Raw genomic sequence first — 19,415 nt, forward strand, 5'->3', positions numbered from 1 at the left:
TGCACAACATAACAAGATGCTGCAAGAAGAAAAATCTGGGCTGCTCAGCTCATTATGACTTTTAAAGCTTTGGCCTAAAACAGTAATTTGAAAGGGTAATGGTATTTTTCCACTGGAACACCCCGCCTATGAAGACAGGCTGAGAGAGTTGGGCTTGTTTAGCCTGGAGAAGGCTCAAGGGAGACCTTTGAACAGCCTTTCGATATCTAAAGGGGACCAACAAGATGTCTGGAGAGAGGCTTTTAACAAGGGCATGTAGGGATAGGACAAGGGGAAATCGCTTTAAACTGACAGAGGGTAGGTTTAGATCCTATACTAGGAAGAAGCTCTTCCCTGTGAGGGCGGTGGGCACCGGCACAGGTTGCCCAGAGAAGCTGTGGCTGCCCCATCCCTAGCAGTGTTCAAGGCCAGGTTGGACAGGGAACATGGTCTAGTGGAAGGTGTCTCTGCCTATGGCAGGAGTTTGGAACTACATGATCCTTAAGGTCCCTTCAAACTCTAACCATTCTATGATTCTATAATGGGGTTTGAAATGTTCCAAAAGATTGTATTTTTACAAAGTAAGAGGGAGCACAAGGAGAAAGGTTGGTTATCCTTTATTTTTCAAGCCTGACTCAGAGGCAACTTGAACAATAACTTCCAAGATTAGCAGATATGAACCACTGGGAACCAGAAGTCCTGGATTTCCATCTCCCCATCAATACAATGGGAGTAACAGCACTTCCTTCCCTGTGGTGAGAGGTACTGAAATTCTCATCCATGCTGAGATTCATCTAGGTGGGATGGCACAGCTGAAATACTGAGGCTAGGCCCTACTGATAGAGCAGGTATTTTATGTGTGTGTATATATATATACACACACACATACCCACACTATATATAATATATATAAATTGCATATAATATATAATATATTTAATATAATGTATTAAATGTGTGACATGTGATATATATGTAACATACATAATAAATCGCTACTATTAAACTTACCCCTTAGACAGATGACATCTCAAAATTAGCCTGGGTGCTTGGTCCTTCCATAAGCTGTGCTAATGCCTCTTACCTCTCTGTTCCTGCCTACCTCCCACCTCCTGTACAAGGGCACCAGGAGGAGCACGAGCAGGGCACAGCAATAACACTCTGCCCTTTCCCTTTTAAAGAGGCCTTTTCTTTCCCACTTCAATAACATTTACTGAGTTCTGCTCCTCTCCAGGCCATGTCTAGAGAAGAAGCATTAGTTTTGAGCCTTTCTTCTTCACATCTCTCTTCCCTATTCATTTTAGCTGATCTGGGAGGACCACTTTGCACCAGTGGTGATACAGCCAAGCCTGGACAGTTTTCCACCCAGTAGTGCATTTTAAGAGCCATTGCATAAGCAATGACTGTGATGCTGCTCCCTCTGTTGTCTCCTGAATCAGCCAGCACAGCTCTGCACCCCACAAGACACTATCCCTGCCTGGGTTCACAGTGGGTGTCACTGACTCACTAATGGAGCTGCCATAACTTGTCTGAGCAGTCACTTCTGCTGGCAAATAGACGACACTCACAAATCACTGCCTGAAAGGTCTGCATGGCATGTGGCTTAATTTTCTTTTCCATAATATGAAATCCAATCTGAAATGCACAGATTATTTCACTAATCTGTGTAAATCCTATTAATAGCACTTATTCTGCTGTGCTCACATTCACTTTCTAACAAATCTGTTCAGACCTCCTGAAAGATCTTCACACCTGGTTGCACTCATGTCTTCACAAAATAGCTGACCATGAACGGAAACTTGTGCTTTACAGTCATCTCTCACATTTTAATCCATGTCCCATGGTCCAACATGTTCTGGATCAAAGCATTAGTGCTGTAAATCACCATGGTGCCATCAGAGATAGAGCAATTATACAAAGAAGGGTCACACAGCTTCAGTAGGAAAGAGCAGAGGCTGTACCCTTCCTTTCCCCAGCATCACTGGCTCCTATGCCTGCTCCTAGTTGCAATGTGTCCTGCATAGCTCCCATCAATGTGACTTTATCCTGCCCTGGACACCTTGCCCAAAACTGAGGCCAAACCCTAGCAAAGGACCTGCTTGCAGGAAGGAGGTGATGGGCAGTCTCTGAAGCCAACAGACATGTTTGCACCAGCCCCACACACATCCCCTGTGGGTTTAAGGTGATGTGCCTGGCAGCAGGACTTGCGGCTATCAGAAAGAGCAGCTTCATTGGCAGCTGTGTGGGCTACAATCTCCCTCTCTGAGCTCAGTGTGGCCTCTCAAAGAGAAAACATCCTCGGTTCTGCTATAGAATAAAACCATTTTCTTATTTGAAACAACAATATTTACTTTTCCTATAGTGGACTCCAGTGGCTTCCTACATCACAGTCATGGCAAGAGGGGTCAGCACCACAAAAAGGAGAGGAGAGGAGACCAGGGCTCAAATGCCTGCCTCTGACTTCCTAATCAATCTGTGCATTTATTAGCTACTCCAAATGCGTGCTCCTATCCCCCTGCCTTTCATTTCCCTGCTTTCCTGAGACCTTGTAACTGAGCAACTTTCGGCATAACCACAGCCTCAGCCCATCCTGCAGCACAGGAGACAGCTCTCCATGGAGAGCTGTCTTCATGCAGCTAGGACTATGCTCTTCCCTTGGGGCAAAGAGTTCTTGTGCCCTTGGGCCAAGCTGGCACTTGCCAAAACCAGCCCTTGGGAAGGGCTTTGAGCTGCAGTCACTCCCGACCTGCCCTTGCAGGCTTCCGGCACCTGCTAAGGTATCCCCCTCTCTAAGCCAGGCAGGAAAGGATGGATGCAGGAGGAAAAGGGTTAGGGTTAGGGTTAGGGTTAGGGTGAGAAGCTCCCCAGACTTACCAGCTGGAAAGTTTCAAAAGAGAATAGGAGAACTTGGGAACTGTGCCCCCCAAAAAAAAATCCTGTAAGGAGAGGGAGGGAAAAGATCTACCTGAGTCACCAGAAGGAAGGGGTTGGAGATAAACTGTATTTACTAAAGTCCACAATAAGACAAACCTACTCCTGATCTCCCTGCCAAGGGATCACTGCTTCTTACACAAGTCTGTTGGCTGTGCAAAGCTGAACATCCAGCTCCTCCCAGGGCCAAGCAAGGCTCTGGAGTGCTTTCACTAAGCTCAATAAAGAGGCCAGGTCTGCAGTGCAGAGCCAGTTCCAGACAGCCCCAACTACATTTCCAATGTTTTTTCTACCAGCGGGCTGAACAAATAAATAGCATAAAGGATTTGTGGCTCCTCTCTTTCCTTCCCATAATTGAACTGCATCCACTCCCCATCCAAATGTATATGAACTTTCTTTCATCACTGTAGAAACCATTTGAGGTCGATACAGCTTCACTTTCTCCTAGCTTTTCCTTAAATTGTTTTAAATCTTTAATTATCTAAATAATTCCTGCTGTTTTGCATGTACTCTTGCTCAGGAATCGTTTGTATTGTGGAAGAAATGTTTTAAAAGTGTTACCCACACTCAAGATATTCTCCCCCAATTCTCTTTTACAAGGGGTTCTTATTTGTTACCTGCATTAAAGCTTGTCTATGAAATAGCCGTTCAGTTTTAGACCTTTAATCTCTTTGTAGAGGTGTTTGTTGTGAGATATTAAAATGCCACAAAGAAAAAGAAATGAAACAAAAAAGGAATTTTTAAAGAGAGACAACCAGCCAAATACAGTATGTGGCCAGACAGAATCAGAAGCGTTGGCTGCAGTACAAACCCAAGAAGCATCAGACAAACCACCTCAGCCACAATGGTAATGGTTTGCCAGCAAAAGGAATGCAGAAAACAAAATGTGGGGAAGACAACTCCCCCTTCCTCCACCAGCTTTCCCCTGAAATGACTATCTGACATGGCTGATGCCTCCGGTGCATGAAAATGTGCCACTTCTGGAACAGCAAATAAGGACCTGCTGGCCAGGAAGTTCCGCATTTGGTGTCATGTTTGCCTGACCCTGTGCAGGCAAACCTTATGAAAAGTGATGCTTTAATACTAGGGTTATAGCAGGGGAATACCCTGTCTCAGCCCTTTCATATGTATACCGGGGTCCTTTGTAAAAGCAGTGCAATTTCTATCACCCTTTGCTGCAGAGTGCCACATATGGATGACTGGAGACCTTACTCTGACATCCAGCTTGTGTGTGCTCACAACCAGCCTGTGCTTGTCTGTCCTGTGCCTGTTTTGTCCTTCCCCCTAAATAGCCCTTTCCTCTTGGATGTGTTCACAGAGGACAGTCTCAATCCCCTCTCTCACCTTTGCCTTTACTCAGCTGCCCAACCAAGTTCTGCCAGAGGCTGGGCTGAAAAGAGTTGCTTTTCCCGATGTTAAAACCTGTTTTGCATCCCACTATGAGCTGAGATGTAGTACAATGTGGAATAGCCCCGCTGGTTTTGTACACCATGCTGCCCAAGGAGCTCATAAGTCATCTTCTTCTCCCTGCTGCTTGCATTCTTTGAATGAACATGCAGAAGAGCACAACTCAACATCTGCCAGGAGGGTACATCCAAAAGGTGAGCTTAACTCACAGCTGCTCTTCAAACCTTGCCCAAGGACAAACTCATGAGCTCTGTCGGCTTGTGCTCATGCAGTGTCAGGGATTACTGCCCCTGTCTGCCCCCAGCCTGGAAGCTGCTGCCTTGTTTTGGTCTTGGCAGAAGTAGTGGGGTGTCCCCTCCATGGTCATCACAGAGTACAGTCTTCTGTACTGATATATGCTGCAGTAGCTGGTGATTTCTGCTAGTGCATGCAGTTGCTATACTTTGTACTCATGCTTTTTCTATGGGGGACAGAGTTCTTTTGGAAGGACAAGATGGACTGGCAAGAGAAGTCACCTACTGGTAAGGAGGACTAAAAGCATAGACCACAGAGAGCTTGCAGTCTGGCTCATCCCAGCATTTGGCTTCAGAAATTCAGGGTTCATTTTGTGCTACGAAGTTTGATGTTGATCCCTGCAACTCATTGCTGCACCTTGTGCTTCCACTCTACATGGTTCAGGGATGCAGCTTCTGGGAGGTGTCAGTGTCACAGGGAATCACAGCGTTGCATGGCACAAGTGTGCTCTGGGGCTAACAACAGAGGAATTACTACACAGTTTCCTCTTTACCAGCCCTGCAAAACCCTTTCTCCCTTACCTGGCATATAAGCTTTCTAACATGGAACAGCTTCTCCTCTATCCAGGTTGGACGAAGCCTTAGGTGTCATGGTTTAGTGTGAGGTGTCCCTGCCCATGGCAGGAGGGTTGGAACTAGATGATCTTAAGGTCCATTCCAACCCTAACTATTCTATGATTCTATGGTTCTATGATCTCCAATGCTGAGTCACCCAGGACCCTGTCTTTAGGGTAGCCCCTATGTGTCACAGGGATAAAACTTGCTTTCAAATGAACTTTAATAGAAATATTTGATATTGGCTCCTGTGTAAAGGACCACAAGTCCCTTGGTAACTGCCTGTCCTCCGTGCATAAACATAAGCAAGCTGCCAGCACACTCCTCAAATGCAGGCTGCAGAACCAGGGGTCCTGCTGAGGTTTGCATGCTTGGAGCGAAGTTATAGAGGTGCCACCATCAAATGTGACCATGTTGTCTTTAAAGCACAGGGGTGCTTAGGGAAGTGATCATATGCAAAAATAGTGATTAAAAAAACCCTAAACAAATCTTTCATGCTGTCTTATTGGTCATCCAAACAGCTTCTCCAGGCACCCATCTATTTTGTCTAATAATAAAGATAAGCTTCTACTCTCACAACCTTACCTCAAGAAGTGTATCCCCAAGTGGGTTCACAGATGTGCTGTGGGGGTAAATGGAATCATGAAAAAGCTCATAAAACTGAAGGAACTTCACTTGGAATTAAAAGAGCTGAAGGAAAGGGGAGGGGAGAAAAATACAGCTGGTAGATGAGACATTGTGATCTGATACATTTGAGGCACAAAGGACATTAAATGGAACTCTGAAACTCAAATTTAATGAAACCGAGAGACAGCAAACCTATGCGCAATTAGCCTACAAGATTCACTGCCACAAATTATAATGGAGGCCAAGAGCTTGTCACCAAAAATGTGCGAATATTCATATATATACACATACACAGATAGACAATCACCTACACACATGCACGTTTATTTATGTATATATTTATGGTCTCTCAGGGCTGGAAAGGACTTTGCACCACCAAAAGACCATTCAGTCTTTTCCCCAGCTGGAAGACAAGATCAAATAGATGGCAGTATTTTCTGACAGATGTTTGTCTAGACCTGTTTTTAACAGAGAATCTCCTACCTCCCCAGGCAATTTATTCCAACGCTTCCTTTTCTTCTTCAGCTTTATACACACATGCACACGTATATTTATCTCAGAAGGTGAGCAGAGCAGTCTCTGATGACTTGCACATCAAAAGGCTTGTTAACTCATTTCTCACGGCAAGATCTTTATTGTGAATGATATACGAGTCCTGAAGATCCCAACCTGACCTGAGATGACAGGCTGAGCTTGGGGGACCAGCAGATGGGGTAAGGGGGAAAATGGGAAAGGAGGGAGAAATTCAGCCTTTTGCTTATTAACCCATCAGGTTTGGTCTGCTGATGAAAGAGATGTACTCCATTTTTGACTCAAACATTAAGTTCCTCTCATTTTGGTAAAATAAATACACTTTTGGCTTCCTCAGCAGCCACCTCAGAAGAGATGTCCTGTCAAACTAAAATAAGGCAAAAGAGGGGATGAGGAATGAGGCTTCACAGCTGGAATATGTAAATGACAGGATGGAGAGTAATACTTTTCAGCCACCCTGGGTATCTATTACCTCCACTTTCTGACTGACAATGCACCAAATGTTTCATTGCCTGGGGCTTTACAAAGCCGATCAGCTTTTTTTAGCTGAAAGCACTAATGTAGAAAGGCAATTGGGAATTAATTATTTAATGTGGTTCTCATTGGTAGAAAGCTTCCACCCCTCCTGCATCTCAGCTACCATTATACATATGTTGCTTTCTTCAGACTACAGTGATCAGACAGCAGCAGAAAATTATGGCTAAATCCCACTCCCACTTGCAATGAACTCCATTTAAATCAACAGATTTGCACTCAATAACTAAGACTGCAGTTTAGCCCCATGCTAGAAAAAAAAACATTGTTTGTGTCAAAAGCCATAGGCAGATCTCAGCATCTCCATTTCTGAAAATAAGCTGTCTCATACCTCTGCTCCCAAGCCCTCTCTTTCAAGCAGCCAAAGACTATTCCTATTTAAAAATTAACATCCATGCAAGGAGCCCTGTTAGTAGGAAATCAGAACGAGCTCCCTTTAATGTGGTTGTTCAGATACCCTACTGCAGCAGGCGGAAAGGTGTATCCTGGATCTGCACCGTGTTTTGGTTCAGCTCCAGCTTCTCCGGATTCTCAAGATAAGCATCTATTTCATTTAGAGCCTTTTTAGTTATGACCTACGTAGAAGCAAATGTCCTTTTGAAGATCCTTCTGCAACAGCTGCATGCCAGAAACCCCCGTCCAAGTTGCTTTAAGAGCTTAAGTATCAGGCCCTGTGTATTTAAAACATAAAGCTTGCAAAATAGGGTTCTGCAGCAGGGCTGAGAGGGGGCACAACTTACACAGTCAGCTGTCATAAGTGGGAAAATGCTGAGTTCTTCCCCACAGTCACCACCTCTGGAACCATTCCCGATGAAGCCCCAGCAGGATCCTACTGAAATTCAGAGTAGTGAATTGCACCAGGAACTAATTTAACGTAACATGTTGTGCATTTCCAAACACAAAATATACTGGGTTTGTTCTTTTTTTTTGACTGTTCAGAAGAAAGAAATACAACTGTACAAATGTGCTTTTCTAAGATCCAGTGGCATGAAACCTGAAATAGCTCAGCAATTTTCAGGAGTGAGAAGTTTTAATCACCATGGAAGCACTACGCTTTTGAAGGTCTATGAAATCATATATCCAGGTCTGAGAAGGGTAAACTTACCCGTCTGGGCAGATCTGCTGATAAACAGAGACAACTCATTTTCTCCTAGAAAGCTGTGTTATATATTGTTTGAAAAAATTATCAGTCGTTAGAGAGGGGTTTAGGCTGGGAAAAAGAGGAAAAAAAAATAACCCAACAGTGCTGGGGAAGACTTTCTGTAAGGGGAAAGGAAAGGCAGCGTGAAGTATTCCTTCATTTAGATGATTCCCTGCAAACTCAGGAGGCAGAAGATAGGCTGAGCACCTCTCAAGGCCAGACTGAGCGAGGCTGGCGACGACGGAGGCATATGGAGACCCACCCAGGGCGCAGACAGAGCGGAGGACCCCCAGACCTCGGCTTACGCAAGGTGACCTTTCCCCTCTCTAAAATTTCAAAGCTGGCGTTGCCGGCGCTGAACAGACTGTGTGCCATATGTAACATGACCTCAGCTCTGCTCTGCCAACCCACTAATGGCATCACTAATGAGGGGTGAAAGGTCCCTTTCCCGCAGCTCGCTCAGAAACCCACCAAGACGGCGGGTGCAGGATGGGCCCCCAACCCTCATCCCCTGACCCCTTATCCCCAGAGGCTGCCCAGCCACAGGGCCCAGCCGCCCTCCCAAAATCACACTTGCTCCCACGCAAGGGGTTGACAGTGCCTCTTCCCTTTGCCCAATCAAAGCCGGCAGCTCTCCCGGCAATGAAAATATTCATTCAGTGCCCAAATGCAAAGCACAGAGGCAAATTGAGCCCTGTATGTAAATTCTGCCCTGCGCCCCGCTGCCACCCCACCAGGCAGTGCCTTGTTCATCACCTGGGTATGGGACATGGATTTGGTCTGGAAGATGGCACAGAGCTGTACCCAAAAGGGGCGGCTTTGCACCCTGAATCACACTGCAGCTGCAGGGACAAGGTGGTGAGGCCTAGGTTTGGGGGGGTGTGTGTGTGTGTGATGGGGTTCCCTCTGTCCCCCTGGAGGCTGCCCCAGACTACCCCCTTCGACTGTGGGGGGCCCTTCCTGGCCTGGACAGTGCCAGGAGCTGAGGGGGAAGCCTGGCAACCCCCTTCCAAAAAAAGCTTTCGCAACCCCCTCCTCAATTTAACTTTTTTTCCAGCTTTTAGCAAGAAAATCACTGCAACACCTTGTGCGCACCCTTTTTCTCTCTTCCCCCCTCCCCCTTTTTTTTTCCTTTTTTTTTTGTTTTGTTCTGTTTTTGGTGTTGGGTTTTTTTTGTGGGGTTTGGGGGGGGGGGGTTTGGTTTGGTTGGGTTTGGGTTTTTTGGGGTTTGTTTTCCCGGTTTTCCCAGTGTCTGAGCCCTCCTGCCCCAGCATCACCTAAGGAAAACGCCGCTCCTGTGCACCCGGCTTCCAGCCCCGGCCACGCGGGGAAAGCCCGTGTGAGGACAGGGGGTGTCCCTGCCGCGGGTGGGACGGGCGGGTGTCGCCGTGCGCGCACCCCGTGGGTGCAGAGGGGGCTGCCGTGCCCCCGGCTCCCCCCTTCTGCCCCTAAAATCACCGCGCAGGCTTCCACGAGTTTGTCCACGCGTGGGTGCGCGGTGCCGCCGCGGGCGCGGAGGGCAGGCAACGTCCGCAGTTTGTTTCGCTTTAGCGAGTGGCTCACCCGTGGCCGTGCGGCGCCGCTGGGTTGGAACAGCGAGAACCCACCCGCGCTGCACGGACATCCACCCGCGGCCGCGCTCCTACCGCCCCACACAGGGCCGGAGACGGCGGCAGACGGGGCCGTTTTCAACTCTCACTGCTTTTCTGCTGGGATTTAATTTTTACATTGCATCCAAGCGCGGAGAAACTGAATCATTCGTTTAAACACTTAACCCCCCTTCCAGCACACCCCCGTTTTATAGGAGCGCAGCCGAAGCTGTTGCACTGGAGCATATTCCGCCGCAGAGGGGCACCCGGGGAGTGTTTTTCCCCCACGGAGGAGCCGCGCCTCGGTGGAACCTCCCTCCGGTGCTCCGGGGAGGCTGCGATCGATGCCGCTGCAGCCAGCGCCCAGCTTGAGCTGCATTAGCTTATTAAAAAAAAAATAGAAAATAAAATAAAAACGGGCAGAAATTGCAATTATCATTGTCTCGGGTTACGGCAAATGCCATTATGCTGAGAAATGGGAGGAAAACAATGCCGCGAAAATGCGAATAGCTTTGGTAATAACGCGTTGCTGCGCCGGTCCCTGCGCGCCCGCGGAAGGCTTCCTCCCCCATCTCAGGCTTGGAGCTCCCACCCACGGCGTGGGGCAAAGCTCCCTGTGTGCGGGGTGCGGAGCCGACAGGCAGCACGGGGATTCTTGGGATGTGTGAGAGGATGGAGATGGGGGGTCCCCCTTTGTATGGGGGGTCCGCAGCTGACGGAGGGAGCTGCGCACCCCGGAGATGTGTGGGTACCCGCGGGTAGTGTCACGGACACGGACAGGAACCCACGGGGGAGATGCAGTGTAGTCGGTGCCGGCTGGAAGGCAAGCCGGAGGGCTTCCGTGCAGAAAAGGAGTTAAACCCTGCCGTTGTCCTTTGATTTAGGAAACGGCTCATCCAATTCAGTTCCAGATTATTCAGGGGCAGACTGCCTCCCTCGCTCCCTCTCTCCCCACACCAGCCCAAACATCTTGAAGTAATCAGCAGCTGAGAACGGAGACGTCCCCCTGGCATCTCAGGTTAAAGAAGGAGGTCCAGGAAAATGTGGTAGAGCCATTACAAGAAACCTGAGATGCATTCATCAGAGACTCCAATTGCCATCGCATTAGGATTGATTAGAGACCAGCAGTACCGTAATGACCCGGAAAGAGGGGCATACGGGGATTATTAATATCAGACTTCTTGGGAAAAAAAAAAAAAAGAAAAGAAAAGAAAAGGAGAAAAGGAAGAAAGGAGGGAAAAATTTAAACACAAAAGCACATCGCGGGGCTGCTGCTCATATGCAGACTTACCTGAGGAGCACAGGCACTGGAGAGCCGCAGAGACGGTAATTTATCTAACTTCTGGGGAAGAAAAAGCAAACAAACGTGGGGAAACCCCTCCCTCCAGACCCCTTGAGCTCGCCCGCTCCAATGCACGGCTCGCACCGGCCCCCTCCCGGGTGGCGGGCACCGGGCGGGAGGCCGTCGGGACCTCGGCCCACTGCCGGGCTCTGCCACCGGGCCATGGGCAGCTGGTCCCTGGGCTGGCGACTGCAAGGACAAATTAAGGAGCCTCTAAGGAGAAGCAAGGAGACCTCGGTGGCTCGTCTCCTTCCCAGTTCCCTGCGCCAAAACAAATCAGCCCCTCCTGGTCTCGGTTTAAATGTAGCTCACTGGATAATTAACTCCATCTTTCCAGCTCTGCTCTAACTGTTTATTTAGTGTCACCCTGTATTACCATCACTAGCACTTTCCTCTGAACAGGAGGAGCTGGAGGGTTTCACCTCCCAAAAGGAAATTCTTCATAGCTTAAAAGAATCAGCATCCAGAGGGTACACTGGGGAGCAGGAAAAGGGGGAAGACGGGGAGGGGTGTCCCACGGCATAAGCAGGAGGAAATAAGGGGGGGGACGGGGGACGACGACGACACAGGGACAGAAAGACTTATCTCGGAGAGAAAATAAAAATAAAAACAAAACCCCCAAACCAAAGCGTAATCACCTCTAATCCTCTGAAAAATGTCCCGGTAAGTGCGCAAAGAAAGAGCCCTTTGTGCCCTGGGGATCGCCCTCCCCGGGACCACGCCGGGAAGGCCTTAAACTTCCCCGACTGTCCTCCGGCCCATCTGGGCTCGGCCCGGCCCGGCCGGTCTTTCCTTCTGCAGCCCCGGCCCGGTCTGGCCCTCTCGGGGTGGGACCCTAGGAATCGAGTACCCGGGGCGCAGGCACTGGGGGCCGGGGCAAGGACACGGTCCCGTTGTCCCCGTCCCCACCTTGGGTTTGTTTTTACAGGTGCCTGGAGGGCAATTTACTCTCGAGTCATTAAAGGTCGCACACCGGTTTGCAGGCGCGTAGGGCCAAAGGCTCCTGTGAGAGAAGAGTGGTGCATATGGAGAGGGGTTTGTCCTTCCTCATTAAAAAATAGAATAATAAAGGGGGGGGGGGGGGGGGGGAGAGCAGAAGGAGAGAAAGAAAACACAAATCCTTTATTGTTCGGGAGAAGCCGGGGCGCTGGCTGTCTCCCCCGCGCATTCGGTGGGGAAGGCGGCGCGGATCCGGTATCACGTTGCAGATCCTCACTCCAGATAACGAAATGCGATCTATTTTTCAGAACAGCAAGTGGATGGGAAAGGAGCCCTCTACAACACAAACCTCATTGACTTAATGGGCCGGTTTTGGATTTCGCCTTCGAAAGGTTCGGAAAGCGACAGCGTTGTGTTACTGCCCCGCCGGCTCCAGCCCCCGTTATCATCCCCGTGAGACGGGGCTCCGGAAAATAAAAATGTCTCTGATTTGATTTTGTTGCGCTGTTTGTTTCCTCCAGACCCTCACACTTAGAGAAAAAAAAAAAAAATTTTGGTTGGGGAAGAGCTTTATTTCTAAGGCCTGAGGTGGTGGGGGGGGGGAGGGGGGGGGTATGGGAGTCGTGTTCGGGTTATTTTTTCTGCTTTGTTTTACATTTCTGGCTAAATCAAGGAAAACTCGCTGAGCGCTGCACGGGACCCGTCCTCATCCCCGCTCCGCGCTCTGTAACACTGCATCGAATAAATAAGCGAATAAATGAAATTTCCCGCACAAACCGAGCCGATGGGTGCCCCTGAAAGCGAGGCAACGGGAGGGGGGCCCCGTGGCCAGCCGCCTCCTCTCCGCGGACACGTAGGTGCCAGGCCCCAGCTCCTTCGGGGGAAACGAGTCGGCGGTGCAAAGACACCGGTGTCGGGGGACGGTGGTGATCCCGTCAAACTGCTCCTTATTCCCTCCCTTCCTCGAAAACAACGAGCGAGGGGCCGCGGCGGCTCCGCGCCGATGGGGTGTTGCTGTTATTTCTGTATTTGCATTCGCTTATTTATTATTTCTTTTTATTTCTGTCTTCGGAGTGGCTCGAAACTATTTTCTTTCTGGGTGATTTTCAATGGCTAAATGGGATGGGTGCTTTGGGAATTCATGTACCTCTTTCCGTGCTTTTTAGTGAAAGGTTTCAAATTTATCTTTTCTTGATGAAAACCAACCCCTCCGCAATAATTAACATTGATGCTGACCGGGTCCCGCCTGCTGTGTGTGACTCCCAGGTAGATCCCGGCGAGTCTGTCCGCTCCTTGTGTCAATTTTTGGTGATACGGAAAAATAAAGTCTCACTCAGAAATCGCGGGGAAGCTCAGCCCTCGCCCATTCCTGTCCGCTCCACTGCTGGACGCACCGGGATAATTTGCTTAGTCCAAGAGCGGTGTTTGGTTTGGTCGGCCTTTTGGGGGTGGGGAGGGGGGGGAAGTAAAAAATAAAGAGTGGAAATGTGAGAGCAAGAGAAACCAGCTCTCAGTAAATGACAAGGAGCTTCCACAGCCCCGATCTGTATTTCTCTCCTCATCGTCCTGACAGTATAAACGCTCAGGTCCGTGCTTTTCGCTGAGCGCCTTATTAGAAATAAATGATATAAAAATTACAAATTAATGCGAACAAAAAGGACGACTGGGGAGCCCATCTCTCTGACTGAGTAGGGCGCTGCTCCTCCAGGACGGGGGCTGCGAGCCCAGGCGTTATAATTCTGCGCACTTGCTCCAGACTTTAGGGTATTAGTTGATTCTAGAGCCGGGTTTAAGGCTCCGTTCCGGTCCCCACACAGCTGCCTTGTCAATAAGGATCTGTTCCAAGCAGACATTCCTTCTGGGAGGACATTGCAGCTCTTTAAGACTTCATCTGCAACATCATAAGTACTAAAATAAAACGGTAAGGGAAAATTACCAGACACACGGATATGGGATATAGAAGCGCCCTGACTCCAGCGAGCATAGTAAAGTCACTGGACAGACTGGGTGGCAGAGGCTTATTTTAAACAGTCCCGCTCCACGAAGTACGTGCGAAAAAAAAACCACAATAATCCGGATTTAGAAAAATATCGCGACCGGCCTTTCCCGTATCGTACCGCTGGCAGAGGCTGCGGGCAGGGAGAGGGCAGCAAGAGCCCTTCTCCGCCTCTGCCACGGATAGGCTGTACTTAAGATTTAGCATTTAAAGTCAAATAAATCCGCATGTCTTTAGCGAAGACAAACAGGTTTTAAAGAGCCCCGAGATGGTTATTAGAGCTCCCGCAGCAAACTCGTTCTCGAATCAAAAACGTTCTGGAGCTTGCTTGAAATACGGGTTTCGTCTTATCTAATCAAAGATAAATCCAGCCATAAAGACACCCCCTTCGCACCGCTCCCCTGCTCTTATCTACCCTCATTGTCCTCAATTCCCAGCCCATCCCTGCTACTGACAATGGATTATCTTTGTTTAGGGAGCCTAATTGTTTTCTAATTTTTTTTATATAATTGCTTTTGAGCGAGGTGTGCAAATGAGGATTAGGCTAATTAAAGCGCCGCCGGCCCGTGCAGCACTGGGATGCTTCCGGGAGGGGAGACTCCGCGGGCCCCCCCCGAGTTCCCCCAGGGCCGAGCGGAGCCAGAAGGGCCGCCCGGGCGGCGGAGGGGGCGCAGGGGCCCCGCGCATCACCCAGCTTCTTACTAAAGCATCATTTATTCAACCCAGCATTAGGGTAATCAAATACGGGACGGCTTGGAAGGGGACGGGAGCGGGCTGGGGAGAGCAGGAGTTGGGGGTGGGGGGGTGGGGGGTGGATAAAGAAAAGTTGGGGAAAGAAGCGCAAAATCCGCCGGCAGCGGCTTCCCCGAGGTGCGCCCGGGGGCGCGGGCAGCCGGACTCCCCCCGCTCCGCCTACAGGGCCGGGGCCGGGGCCGCACCCGCGCAGCCGCGGCTGCCGGGGCCGGGTTCCCGTCGCCAGGCCCCGCCCGCCCGTGCCGAGGCTCTGCCCGCCGGGCCGGGTCGGGCTAGGCTTGGGGGGGGGGCCGGGCTGGGCTGGGCCGGGCCGGGTCGGGCCAGGCCCGCCACGGCGGGGGCCGAGCCGCGGGCGCCCAATCAGCGCGGCGCGGGGGCTCGGGCGCTTTAAGCGCGGCTGCGGCGGAGCCGGGACAAAGTCCCCCCGGCGCCGCGACGAGCATCCCCGCTCGCCCGCCAGACCGGGCTGTCGCCTTGCCTCCCAGCTCTGGGGCCGCGACCAGGACAGGGACCGGGTCCGGCGGGCGGCTTCCCCCCGCCCCTCCGCAGCCGAGCTCCCGCGGGGTGCCTGCAGCCACCTCCTCCTTCTCTTGCCGCCGCCGTGACCGGCCATGTCGATGCTGCCGTCCTTTGGCTTCACGCAGGAGCAGGTCGCCTGCGTCTGCGAGGTGCTGCAGCAAGGGGGGAACCTGGAGAGACTGGGCCGGTTCCTCTGGTCGCTGCCGGCCTGCGACCACCTGCACAAGAACGAGAGCGTCCTGAAGGCCAAGGCGGTGGTGGCCTTTCACCGCGGCAACTTCCGCGAGCTCTACAAGATCCTGGAGAGCCACCAGTTCTCGCCACACAACCACCCCAAGCTCCAGCAGCTCTGGCTGAAGGCTCACTACGTGGAAGCCGAGAAATTGCGGGGCAGACCCTTGGGCGCCGTCGGCAAATACCGCGTCCGCCGAAAATTCCCTTTGCCCCGCACCATCTGGGACGGCGAGGAAACCAGCTACTGCTTCAAGGAGAAATCCCGGGGCGTGCTGCGGGAATGGTACGCCCACAACCCCTACCCGTCCCCCCGGGAGAAGCGGGAGTTGGCAGAAGCCACCGGTCTCACCACCACCCAGGTCAGCAACTGGTTCAAGAACCGGAGGCAGCGGGACCGAGCGGCGGAGGCAAAGGAAAGGTACGTGTCACCCCCACCCCCCGCATCCCCTTCCTCCCCCCCTTTTCTCCCCGCTCCCCCGAACGAAAATAATTCACTCCCCCAAATCCATTTCTACACCCGCCCCCCCCCAAGCGCCCTGCGTTTTGCCCTTTCGCGGAAACCCAAGTGGATTTTCCACCCGAGATCCACCGGACCGAGTTTCCCACCTGCCCGGAGCAGCAAGTCCCTCACCGGCCTCTCCAGGCCGCTCCGCCGTCTTTGTTTGCTTGCCTGCCGCCCGGAGTAAACCGGGAATGATGCAGTCCCGGAGCCTCCGAGGAAGCGGTCGGGTATTGCTGGGAATCGGGCACGGTAACTCCGAAGCCCGGAGGAGGAGAAAGAAGTCCCAGGATGGAGAGGAAAGGAACCGGAGGGTGACCGGGATGGGTACACACTGGCCGGCCCGAGTCGCCTCTCCGTATCGAGACCACCCCTGGCACCCCCGGCGGCGCCGCCCGGGGTGGCCTCCTTGTGAAGCGGCGGCTCGGCCCGGCGAAGCTGACAACCACGGAGGGCAGCGCCCCGCTTTTTGTCTCCTCCAGCAACCTCCACGCCGAGCCTCGTAGAAAAAAATCCCTCACCCTGCTCGTCCCCGGGCCGCGCTTTCATTTTGAGTTAAAAAGAGAAAGAATTCCGCCCCCCCCTCCGGGCAACTTTTCCTCCTCACTCAAATTACCGAGCTGTGCGGTGCACACCTATTTCTAGGAGGGTAAAAAGAAATTGAGGTGGTCCTTTATATTAGGCTCTTTTACATTTTTGTTTTCTTTCCGGAGAGAGGCATCTGCTGTCACGATGAAATAGAACGCAAAGGATTTTCTGGGGGCATGAGCCCAGAGCCCATACCCGGCGCCCCTCGCCTGCCATAACGTCCCATTTGTGGTTTTTTTTTTTTTTTTCCTTTCTGCAGGGAGAACACGGAAAACAACAACGCGGCCACCAACAAGCCGAACCAACTCTCGCCTCTGGATGGGAGCAAACCCCTCATGTCCAGCTCCGAGGAAGAGTTTTCTCCTCCCCAAAGCCCGGATCAGAACTCGGTCCTGCTCTTGCAGGGGAACCTCAGCCACGCCAGGAGCTCCGGCTACTCCCTGGGCGGCTTGGCCGCATCCCAGACCCCTCACAGCCTCCAAGGCCACCAGCTCCAGGACTCGCTGCTGGGACCCCTCACGTCCAGCCTGGTGGATCTGGGATCCTAAAGGCCCGCGGCGGGCTGGCAGAGGGTCGGGAGTGGCGGTTCCGCTCGGGGACAGAGGTTCTGGGTTGTACATAGAGGACAGCACCCGGGTTTACAGCTCACCCGCTGCTTCTTGACGGGACTCTCGGCTCTTTTCACACAACCCCACGTCGGCTCCTGGTCCGGTTCCCTCCCAGTGTCTCCCACTATCATCACCATGATTTTTTTTTTTTATTTTTTTTTTTCCGTGTAGCCAACGGAGGGAGCGGCTGAAACCCTCAGCCCTTCGAGTTCAGCCCAGCTGGTCCCAACGGGAATTACAAAAAAAGAGGGGGGGGGGGAAGAGGAAAAAACAAACCCAACCCCAGCTGGATCCGATTCCACCCAAACAAATCCCAGCCCCGCGGGGGCGGAGGGGCCAGGGCGGCCGCCGCATCCCCGCTGCGTGTCCCTGCGAGGCGGGTGCTGAGCTGGGCCGGGGACAGAGGGAGCGACTCTTGCTCTGAGCCCGGCGTTGTGGCGGAAGGATGGAGGGGAGTTACGTTTACATTTTTCATATTTAGCCTTACCGGAAAGATTTCTATGTAGTTTAAATTAAAAAAAAAAAAAAGACAAAAGCTGCAGTATTAGAGTTTTACCAAGTGCCTATGTCTTAACGCGGCCGGGCGAGGCAGGCAGCGAGCGAGCTCCCGTCACCCCCGGCTTCCTTCTAATCCGTGGTGAAATGCATCGATGTGGCTAAAATTAGGGTATTAATAATAAGAAGAACTGGCGGCTGCTTCCCCCCTGACGGGTGCTTCTCGGGCCGCCCCAGCAGGTCCCCGTTGCCCGCTCCCCCCGGCCCCGTTCTCTGCTTTCCCCTCTGGCTTGCAGAGAGCCCGCGGATGACGAGTATTTGTTACCAAAAATCGCATGTGCTTTCAGGTTTATTTTCTATTGTACCTAAACAGTTTAAATTAAACAACGCTGATGGCAGAACACCCAGGCTGCGCTTTTCTTTGCGGGGCGAGCCCCTGTCCCTCTGCCTACCCTTACCCTCCACTTCGGCCGGCGCTTCTGGGCTGAGGGGGCAACCGGTGCCTTCCTAACCGAGGGGGGATGGGGCACCCGCAGAGCCGCTTGCTGGGGGTTGCACGGCCGGGAGGGAGCTGCTCCTTCCCGTCGCCCGCCCCATCGGGGCCTCGGTGCGGCCGGGCAGCTGGTGCCGGTCCCCCCCTGTTAGCGTTTTGCATCATTAAGTGCGTGTTTATTTAAGTCGTTCCCGTGTTTGTTCTCGGGGTCTTGGGCCATGGAGAAATGTCACCCTCTGCAGGAGGGTCCTGCCAGGCCGGAGTGCTCCGCGTCCCTCCCGCTCAGGCCCGGGCGCACGGACACGCTCCAAGGCCCTCCGCGGATCCCGCTCCCCGGCTCCTGGACGGGGCTGCGGATCCGTTTCCTCCACCCCCCTCCTCGGCTCCGGCTGCCCCCTCCGGCCTGGCCCCGGCTGCCCCATCGGGTTGCCCAGCTCCTGCAGGGTTTACTGCGCCCACGATCCTTTCGGGGGGGGGGGGGCACGGCTGGGACGGTGGGGGACCCCCAGCCCTTCTGGGCAGGATCCAACGTGGCTCTGTGGGATCAGGGCGGAGGGCGCAAGTCCCGCGCTTGGGCGCACAAGCCACGCTGGTGGATGCCCATCTGCGTGTCTGTGTCCATTAGCGACCGCGGGTGGAGCCGGGACAAATCCCGACGTTCTGGAGTAGGAGCACGGAGCCCACACCAACCCCGGCAACCCAGACCTGGAGGCCGCCTGGGGCAGACTCCGCTGCACGCCCTGCAGGGACCCCAGGGACGGCACGGTCCGTGGACCTGGCCCTGCGAGGACCCTCGTCGCCTTTAGTGGGGGCCTCAACCAGCCCCTCCGTGATCTGCCACGAAGCCGCGCAGCCGCTCCCAGCCCCTAGGACATAAAGGGGCACCTACCCAGGGAACAGAGGGAAGGTTTTTAAGGGGAGCAGCTGCTGGCCCTGGGTCCTGAGGATGGATAAGCTTTAGCTCTGTTTTTTGGTGTGGGTTTTTTTGAATTTTTTTTGTTTGTTTGTTCTGAGTTTTTTGGGTTTGTTTTGGTTTTTATTTGTTTCCCCAAGTCACTCGGTGAAGAGGAGGGATAAATACTGCCCGGGGTTCCAGCCCTGAGCAGCGAGGAAGCCAAGCAGGGACTTGCAAATCAGGGTTATTTCCAAAGCAAAGAGCACAGACGCGCTTTCTGCGCCCAGGCAACGGCAGGGCTGACTTTTGGAGTGGGAAGCTGCCCTTGCCCAAACCCTCCCCGTACTCATCACAGAACTGCGGGTCGGGACTGCTGCCAGGCCCGACGGCTGCAGAGCAGGACCGCTCAGTACAGCCCTTTCCATACCCCGACCCTCTATTTACTTCACAGGGAGAAGGATGAGGTT

The 19,415-nt window shown here is 52.5% G+C and overlaps 1 protein-coding gene and 1 long non-coding RNA gene across 2 annotated transcripts; both read left to right on the forward strand.

The window, feature by feature from the left end:
* Positions 1-9,290: 9,290 nt before the first annotated feature.
* Positions 9,291-12,362, forward strand: LOC134169868 (uncharacterized). Its single transcript, XR_009967039.1, has 2 exons — positions 9,291-10,913; positions 12,177-12,362. It is a non-coding gene; the product is annotated as an uncharacterized LOC134169868 (long non-coding RNA).
* A 2,665-nt stretch (positions 12,363-15,027) lies between these two features.
* Positions 15,028-17,961, forward strand: SIX1 (SIX homeobox 1). The gene is made up of 2 exons (XM_062630771.1): positions 15,028-15,788; positions 16,717-17,961. The coding sequence occupies exons 1-2, from the start codon at positions 15,229-15,231 to the stop codon at positions 17,003-17,005; spliced, it is 849 nt and encodes a 282-aa protein (XP_062486755.1). The 5' UTR covers positions 15,028-15,228; the 3' UTR covers positions 17,006-17,961.
* Positions 17,962-19,415: the final 1,454 nt, after the last annotated feature.

Source organism: Pezoporus occidentalis, unplaced genomic scaffold (genome assembly GCF_034315485.1).
Source record: "Pezoporus occidentalis ecotype Australia unplaced genomic scaffold, CSIRO_AGI_Poc_V1 ctg36, whole genome shotgun sequence".
Lineage (NCBI taxonomy): Eukaryota > Metazoa > Chordata > Aves > Psittaciformes > Psittacidae > Pezoporus > Pezoporus occidentalis.

Excerpts from the sequence above, each read along its gene's own strand:
- SIX1 (XM_062630771.1), top strand. The coding sequence starts at position 15,229 with ATGTCGATGCTGCCGTCCTTTGGCTTCACGCAGGAGCAGGTCGCCTGC. Across the intron at positions 15,789-16,716 it reads GCGGCGGAGGCAAAGGAAAG|GGAGAACACGGAAAACAACA; the intron begins GTACGTGTCACC and ends TCCTTTCTGCAG.